General features: G+C 39.3%; 1 protein-coding gene across 5 annotated transcripts in view; it reads right to left on the bottom strand.

Moving 5' to 3' along the window:
* Nucleotides 1-4,629: 4,629 nt before the first annotated feature.
* pcdh7b (protocadherin 7b) overlaps nucleotides 4,630-9,216 on the bottom strand; it is a 105,768-nt gene continuing 101,181 nt past the window's right edge. For 3 of the 5 annotated variants that reach the window (XM_046064855.1, XM_046064856.1, XM_046064857.1), the window contains exon 3: nucleotides 4,630-9,159. In XM_046064855.1, coding sequence (XP_045920811.1) covers nucleotides 8,687-9,159 — 473 coding nt within the window. In that variant the 3' untranslated portion in view covers nucleotides 4,630-8,686. The remainder of the gene's footprint in view (nucleotides 9,160-9,216) is intronic. The other 2 variants (XM_046064859.1, XM_046064858.1) reach the window with 2 other exon arrangements.

Genomic DNA, 9,216 nt, shown 5'->3' with positions numbered 1-9,216 from the left:
ATCCATCATGCCTTGTTACCACTGTGCAGGCTGGTGGTGGTGGTGTAATGGTGTGGGGGATGTTTTCTTGGCACACTTTAGGCCCCTTAGTGCCAATTGGGCATCGTTTAAATGCCACGGCCTACCTGAGCATTGTTTCTGACCATGTCCATCCCTTTATGGCCACCATGTACCCATCCTCTGATGGCTACTTCCAGCAGGATAATGCACCATGTCACAAAGCTCGAATCATTTCAAATTGGTTTCTTGAACATGACAATGAGTTCACTGTACTAAAATGGCCCCCACAGTCACCAGATCTCAACCCAATAGAGCATCTTTGGGATGTGGTGGAACGGGAGCTTCGTGCCCTGGATGTGCATCCCACAAATCTCCATCAACTGCAAGATGCTATCCTATCAATATGGGCCAACATTTGTAAAGAATGCTTTCAGCACCTTGTTGAATCAATGCCACGTAGAATTAAGGCAGTTCTGAAGGCGAAATGTGGTCAAACACAGTATTAGTATGGTGTTCCTAATAATCCTTTAGGTGAGTGTATATGACTGTTCCACAAAACCACTAGGCTTACCGTTGAAAAGTACCAGTCCAATGACAGGCATACTGGATCTTAGGCTCACCTGACTTAACTCGCCTGACTTGACTTACATGACTTAACTCACAGCATGTAGATCATTTTGTAAATTATGGTCCCATTTAGAGTAAAATAGATGACAAAGCAGGGAATGATTTAGGCCATAGCTATGTTGTCGCTACCACGGTGACCTGTCAATGTGGAGAGAGGCGAATCATATCGACTGCCCTGTGTATGTACATTTAACTTGCCGTAAACTTGCTTTTGGGTGCTGCCTGTGTGTTTTGTCTAAGAACTTTGACGCTTTCACAGCGTGTTTTCAGTTCCTGAAAGTTAATTGGAACATTCTGGTTACCTACAAAATGTCTTGTTCAGCATTTAACTTTACTAAAAGACACTCTCAGGTGTCAGTCAGGTGTTCATTTTTAAGTACATTTTGCATTAAGCCTGATTTTCAACTGCCAAAATTAGCATCCCAATTAATATCACAGTTGACGTCAATAATGGATGCACGGTGCTAACCAAGCTAGCTAGTTAGCAGTAGGTGATAACTTGAAAGTATGATTTTGTCTGAATATGGTCACTTCTGGTTCCAAAAAACCAAGATGCCAACGGCTAAAATGACAAATTTGAGGCTTCAAAACAGTAGTCCACAAACCAGTGTTCACGGTGACTTCGACCACTTCTTTTATACCGTTTATGCATGTTTTTACATCATACAGCCACTAAAGGTCACCTAACAATAAACGTAAAAATGGGTCATAATAAGCTGCTTGCACTACTGACCCATACATTTTCTGGGTAGGATGGATACTGAAAGTTTCTCTGAGAATCCTGTGAAAATTAAGGTATTTTTTAGGGTTATGTGGCAATTCATTTTTGCGTAAAATAAAAAGCCTTGTCTGTTTTACTGATTGCTGTCAAGCCTGAAAACTTTAAATCTTTTTTTCTAATCTTTATTGCTTCTGTAGTGCATTGTTCAGGCAATAACAAGTCCGCCATAATTGAAATTACGACATTGCAAAGCAATTGCAACAAATTTACTTAAATGGAAGGATTTCCATCAGACTTCCATTGACTTTAGCAGATTAAATGTGATCACGGGATGAGGCAGTGACTGCACTTTCTCTGTGTGTGTCCATCTCCGCTGTGAAAGCAATAAAATTAACTGTAATGACATCATCCTCAGGGGTGTGATGGCCGGCAAAATAAACACTGATGGAATTTGTGATCACAATTAAATCTAAGTTATTGCAGGAGTTTCCTTATGAACTTGTTTATTTGTTCCATCCACAACACATAAAAAAGTTAGCCCTTAATCCCTCAGTGCATTCGTAAAATAAATATGAAATAGAAATCAATTTAACAAAGCCCTAACTGCTATTCCTTGGATGCCATTTCCCGCGGTTGCGCTAGAAAAATAAAATTCAAAGACAATAAAAAAGTCATAAATTGTGGATATCAAATAGCTTCCTCTAAGGTTTATGGTTCAAATTCCCCTCGCTGATGTGATTTTGAGCCGTTATTTCACACCAGTGAGCATAAATGGGAATGGAATTTATATTAAAATGGAATATTTCATGTTTGATGTTGGAGAAGTGATCAATGATTTCATTAATTAGCTTTACATATTTGCGCTTGGGGAATAGTACCTTTGATATTCTCTCCATCTCTCTCCAGCCCTATAGCTCATCATACTGAGGCTGTTCCCCCTCCTTCCTCCTGCGCCTGCAGTTTTATCTGCCTGTCTGTCCCACACTATCTTTCCTCATAGGCTGGTTGAACACGACACCACTGCAGAATAGACCTTTGATTCAGGTGAATGCCCGATTATTATCAAGGCCTCACCTATGCCTCTTTTAGGGCTCGTATTCTCGCAGCGAAGCCTGTATGGGAGGTCAGTGCGTGGACGGACCGTTTTGCGCGTGGGAGCCTGCTTGCAACTTTGCATTGAGACAGTTGATAACAGGGCAATGTTAGGTATGATTGCGGGTGATAGCTGCCAGAGGGTGTTTGTTGCTGCCAATGAAAAAGTAGCAGGTGCTTGTGAACCTGTTGTGCAGCACTTTGTAGTGATACAATAAGAAAAACACTCCTCAACACCCACACAATCACAACCACTTTAACCCTCATCTTGCCAACATATTTAACATAGAAGGACTACCGACCAGGGTCCCTGGGGAATAAACTACTTTAAGAAACAACCATTATAGCAAAATGTTACCTTCTTTCCACTGCAGGTAACCCGTAACCAGTCACACAAGTAAAATAACTGTTATCACAATTAGTACCAAAAATTGTTTTTACTATTTAAGAATTTGTACATAAACTGTTTTTTTTTCTTACTGTTGCTGGCTCCTCCTACTATCCAGTGATATCAATATACCTAGTAATTTTTTGACAGTGGCACTTCATCTTATTTATGGTATTGATAGTATTAAGTCACTCTGTTATTCATTAAAAAAAAATAATAAATCTAACAACAATGCATTGGTATTCATAGCCTAAACATTAATTACATTCATATTCATTCTAATTTGTCTTAATTTCCTTGTCTCTCAACAGACAAATTTATACTAGCCGCTGGTTATTCCATGCCAGGCAATTCAAGAGGACAAGAAAATGAGTGAGACCATTTGCACGTCAACATTATTCAAATCTAGTGTTTCTTAGAAGTGGCATGTATTGAAGACAAACATACAGGAAAAAAACGGTCACACTTTTAAATTTCCAATTGAAATTGTACATTAACAAAACTTCCTGGCCATATTTCTCTGCAGTTAATCATCCTGGGGATGATATTACACACACTGCCCAGTGTTCTTACTATATTCCTGTGAAAGTTCAGAGGAAAACTTTCTCCTAATTATTCAACTATGGAAATGGAATATTTTACAGTGCATTTTAGTTTTCTATTAAGACTCCATTAGCAGATTAAGGGTGTTGGAGAGGCTGCGGTGTGCGGTTAATCAGAGCGAAGGGAAAGGAGTGGAATGGATCTCTAATCACCTAGACTGTAATCACTTAATACACCACTCAGACATACAGGCAAGATAGGAAATGCACTCAGAAACTCACACATAAAGACATACAGTAGGCTTTACATACACATTCAAATGACATGTTGGGAGTAAAGGCCTACATGTAAAATCATTTTTGTTTTCATTGTTACAACACATGGTTCATTCAGTCCTCAAACATGTTGTAATCAAACACTTTTACATTATCATTGGTTCAAATGACAATGTGTTATTAAAAAAAAAGTGTTGCTCATGGTGACAAACCCACAGAAAGTTATTACCTAATTCTGTGCTTAAACCTCAGCTCTACTGCTTTTACACCTCTTTCATCCCATTGTTTTGATTTTCCTGCCCCCAAATTCTACTTCTGATCCACCTTGTTTTCAGCCACAGCAGGCAGCCAGAGAAAAAGCTCTAGGTAGGGAAACATTTAGAAGCTAAAATGTCCAATAATTTTTTTTGAGTTGGTTGAGACCAAAACAGAGCTAAAAATTGAGTGAATATTAGACTTAGGTGGGAACAAACATGACTCCAAATCAATGTTGCTCCATGTCTGCTTTGTGTAAAAAGGGAAGCCTCAGCTAACATGTTACCCATAACTAACTTATTAATTGATGTCTGACTTTTAGCTTGCTTTGCTGCCAAAAACTAACAAAAAAATAACTAAATAACTAAATAAATCATATGGAGAATATAGATTAATATTCTACAATATCAGAATAATATTAGTATTCTGTAATACTGTATATCTCATTTTGAAATTAAACTAGTTTGTTTAACATACTGGGATTGATGCTGCATGTAAGTGACTGGAATACAGTCTTTGCATGTACAATAATATGACAAGCAGTAATTGTTGGAGTTCAGTCAGATAAGTGGTAGTGACCACCAATGACTTTAAAAGGCAAGTAATTAGAGAAGTGCTTTAGTACTAGCATTATGTATTATGGTATTGCTCTTTGAGCAATTAAAGGCTCTTAAATTTATATTTTTTATTCCAAAAGCAATGAAACCAAATAGACTGGAAAGACAGAATTTGTTTTACCATGTTATATTTTAATTTCTGCAGAGACAAAAATGACAAGCAATTTATTTACACAAACCTGTACAAAAGCAAATTAAATTATGTAAAATATCTCATAAATAGAAGTGGACTTGCGTTCAATACACTTTGCCATGTTCAGCTAAGCTGCGTGCATAGTGACTCATATTAAAACGATGATAATTTTGTTCCTCAATTTCTATATCAACATCCAAGTCGCAGGACAAATAGTAATGGTTAATATTACAAATCTCATTACACACTGTGAAGGCTATATGAATAGAGGACAGCGCATACTGAACACACACCTCGGGCAGCAAAATCCAAACAATTTGATGGCACGTGTTCCGTACTTCATGTTTCCTGTCAAATGTCAAATTCCATCATAATACCACCTCGTCCAGATTTCTGCAGCAAGTTACCTCAGTAAATACCAGGAAAAAAAAAATGTCTGTCAGAAATGAACTAGTGTACACTGTATTCAGTGTACACTAGTTGCCAATGTACGGCATTTTAATGACTTCCCGTTTTGTCTGAGGTTCACGCTGCAGAGTCTTTGTTTCCACTTCATCTGATCTAGAAATTCAAAGCATCACCTTGAAATATAATGGCAAACATCACACTGCACTTATTTGTAGGACAGGGTTTCATCACCTACTGATATGCATATACTGTAAATCTGTGTACGAGCTTTGTGTGGCTCGGCACATCCTGAGGTGTGTGTTCTGTCAGCTCCTCTCCCTTGCAGCTTTTTTTTTTTTCATCCCACACTTCCACTCCTCCTAGTAAACCGTCACATTAGCATTTTTATCTCTAGGCTCAATCAACTCTCAGCAGTCAAATGTCTCCAAGCATTTTTTTTTCTTTTTTTCCGCCCTCCTTCTTTCTATGATTCTATATCAGTCCTAGAGCTTGTTTCATGCACAGAGAGGGTTACTTAACCTCTGATGTCATACATGTACATGAGTGGAACACGACAAAAAAATCCATTATATCATTATTATTACTACCAACAAGCAACTTTTTAATGTACCTGTACTCATTCGGTAATGCACTATGCTAGGAATGGATATTTCAACAAGATAATTGAACCCACTGAACAATAGTCATTTGAATATTAGACTTACAGGCTCACTGACATTTGACTGTTTGTCTTCCAAGAAGCCTTTGACATCATGGGATTTCATCTAAGATATGCAAATGTATTTCAGTCCATTCTTAAATGCCACCCCATCTACTTTTGTAAGCATGTCAACATAATTGTTTATGCACCATTCCAAACCAACATTTAAATCATACCAATTGGTATAAAAAGGCACAATTGCATATTTGCATTCACTCTAGTATTTTTTATGGTTGTTTTTTTCTTTTTTCAGAAGCACTCTAAATATACAAAGTGGCACCAGATAAAGAAAAAAAGTAAAACACATAGTACATTGTCATGATCATTTCCACGGTTTTGACTGTTATCATGTAACAAATCAACGTATGGGATTACAAAGTAAAATACAAGATGAAGATAAAAAATTGCAAATTTCATGGTATAAAGTTGAAGTAAATGAAACATGAAAGATTTGTATTTGTGGGGTGATATAAGAGACAATGATGATATTTGATTAAGTATGAAAAATGTTTTAAAAAATCAAAATCAACTGTATGGTCTTAACTCATGTACTAAGTTGTACTACATGTTTCTTCAGGTATAACAAACGCAAGCAACAAGGTGGATTTCCATGTTTACAGGGAAAACATTTTTTTGTACATTTTGTTTTACAGTTTTTTTCTTCTTCCTTCTCAGTAAGTGAAGTAAGTTCCCATTAAACGTGCAGTAAAAAGTAAATATTTATGTATACAGTTGATAAGTATAGGAGAACTTTCTTTCGAACAACGAGTAGTACTTACAGACTATAGATTGCCGGAATGCAGAAAAAGCAGCTCCGGTCAAACCAAAGGGGTTTTGCTAACATACAAAAAAGTTCCATTGCATCTGATATTCTTTTGCTTCATTACAGTCATGAAATTTTGCGCCTCTGTAGCTGCGAAAAAGAAACATCACTGTAGACAGGGAGGCACAGCATCTCAACATTGTCTTGTGTCTGTGTGTATGTGGTCATTAAGCGTCAGCTCTGAGGATGGTAATTGATGGACGTTTTGTTGAGACATCACATTCTTATCATTCAGTCTCAATCCTTCATTAAAAAAGGCTTCATGTAATGTGTACTTAAAGCAGAGTTTCCAAGAAAGCTATTTGTGTGTGTGGAATACGGGGAATGCTTCATCCTGTTTGCGAAGCTTTGGTTTCACTTTGACACCATTTTCTCAGCATGTAATCCAAAAATCTGTTATCTGCATGTATACAGACGTTGCCTTTTGATTTATCGCCAGTGAGCTGATTCTTACATTCGTGCTCAAAGATGCCATCGCCATGTGCTATGGAAAGCAACATCTACTAGCGCTAAAAAGGACTCTGGGACTGCCATGTGTGGGTTAATGTTACCTTGAAGGCTTGAGAAGAAGTGAAAAAGAAGTTGATGCTTGTTGGTCAGATGTACATTATGATATTTATTGCTCAGTCTATAACACAACAAAAAAGAAATAACAGGAAAAAGCTGTCTATGCAGCTGTGTGTTGGACCAGCTTGGCCATGTTTACACCCTCCTAAGCATATTATCTGTGTACATCTACAGTATACACTAAATATAGCCAAAACACACACACACTATATACTGCATATCTGGCCCATACACACATACAATTTCAATTGCACCTCCATTCCATCATTTTAATCTCGGCATGCCACACACTGTGCTTACCCAGGACTTTCAGTCAGTACAGCATTGCCACTGGCCTTGGTTAGATGAATCAGCTTTTCTGCTTCTGTGTATGTGTGTCTGCATGTGTGATTGAGAAAAACAGGGTAGAATTTTATATAAACAGTAGAATCCTACTGAGGTGATCTGAATATGCACAACCACCTACACACATGCTTTTCCAGCCGATGCAGCAATAGGTCATGGCTCTAAGATTTTGCATCTCTTAAGAGGGTTTGGTCAAAGACAAAGAACGAGAGACTGAGGAAAGGTAGCAAGACAAAAGGGAATGAGAGCAGATAGCGTTGTTGCTATGGTCCAATGTTTATGTACAATGAGTGACTTTTCCATTTGTGAAGAGCGTATGCACTGGTAAGTTGGAATCAGTCATCATGTATTCATCATAGTATACCAGCGATGTTGTAGTCTGAAGCAAGGGGTTGTTGCAGCAAATTCCATTGCCTCCTTTGTCTGTCCGAGAATCTTCATTTCAAGAGAGGACTGAGACAAGTGTTGCTTTCTGGGCTGAGTATTTAAAGCTTAGTCTTTCCCGTCTTCATAAGATTAGAATAAGGTCAAGTTTTGGTCTGCTGTTGAGCAACTTTTATCACAAACAGTCAAGATGACAGCTCGGTATGATAGAGACCATTATGTCCAATACATTGTTGCAGCCACTGAACATCATGACCACAGTGTTGCACTGTTCTGAATAAAAAAAGGCATAACCATACACACTGTGAAGTCAAAATAGTCCACATGTACAGTTTCATTTCTAGAAAAAACATAAACTGAAAAAGAATTGATCTGTTTTTGTACAGTGTCATCTTCGGGGAATGTGGCCTTCACGGGGGACAGGGGGTAATGCATGCATGTACTGTATATGTAAAATGAGTTGATTATTGTACAGATTGACTGTCAGGCAGCAGATCATGTCCCAAGAGCCCAACTCGCCAGTAGAACAAGTCCATTAATTCCCGCAACAGTTCTTCCTCCTCCTCCTTTCTCCCAGGTCATGGCCGGAATTAGCACTTTAAAAATGGTACTATGTTTATATATCCACTTTGATTTTTCATTAAGGAGCTGTTGTAAAAGTCTTTGGAGAAAATTTAGTCCTACCTTGCATGGAACAAGGGTTGCTAATAGCTCTAGAACTGTAACGGTGGTGGGCAAGCAACTATGCTTAGTGTTGTATTAGAATGCCATATGTTGTGGCACAGCAGGTGTGTCTAACCCTCCCAGCTCACAGGTACACCTCCCGCCGCGTCAGAGTACCACAGGACGTGGGCTTGTACTCCCCAGTGGGTGCCAGAGGGATCTCCTCGGTGGGGTGGCCCAGCGCCTCCTCCCCACTTCCTGGCGAGCCGTAGGAAGGCGAGCCGAAGGCCTCGTAGGAGGAGGAGGAGGAAGCCATCTTCTTGTTGAGCAGGTTGCGATTGCGGTCGCCCATCATGTGAGCGGCGGTGGGGTCTCCGTTGGCCATGGCGGCCATGGCGAGGGTCTCTTGGCTGCCGGGCTGCTCTGCACTGCTGCTGCCGCTGCCGTTGCCGCTCATGAAAGTGGAAAGCTTTGGTTGTTGGGGGGTGGTGGTTGACTTGGATGGCCTTCGCTCAGGCGACGTGCGCACAGGCATCCAGCAGGAGTCCGAGTGGCCATACTCGTCGCATTCCCGGGTGCACTTGCCAGTCATGGCTACATCAGGCAAGGGCCGGGCGTCTAGAGGGAGCAGAAGGAGAAAAATAAAAGTAAATGATACTGTTTGTTTCACTGAAG

Source organism: Micropterus dolomieu, linkage group LG12 (genome assembly GCF_021292245.1).
Source record: "Micropterus dolomieu isolate WLL.071019.BEF.003 ecotype Adirondacks linkage group LG12, ASM2129224v1, whole genome shotgun sequence".
Taxonomy (NCBI): Eukaryota; Metazoa; Chordata; class Actinopteri; order Centrarchiformes; family Centrarchidae; genus Micropterus; species Micropterus dolomieu.
This window is presented reverse-complemented; position numbering and strand designations above follow the sequence as displayed.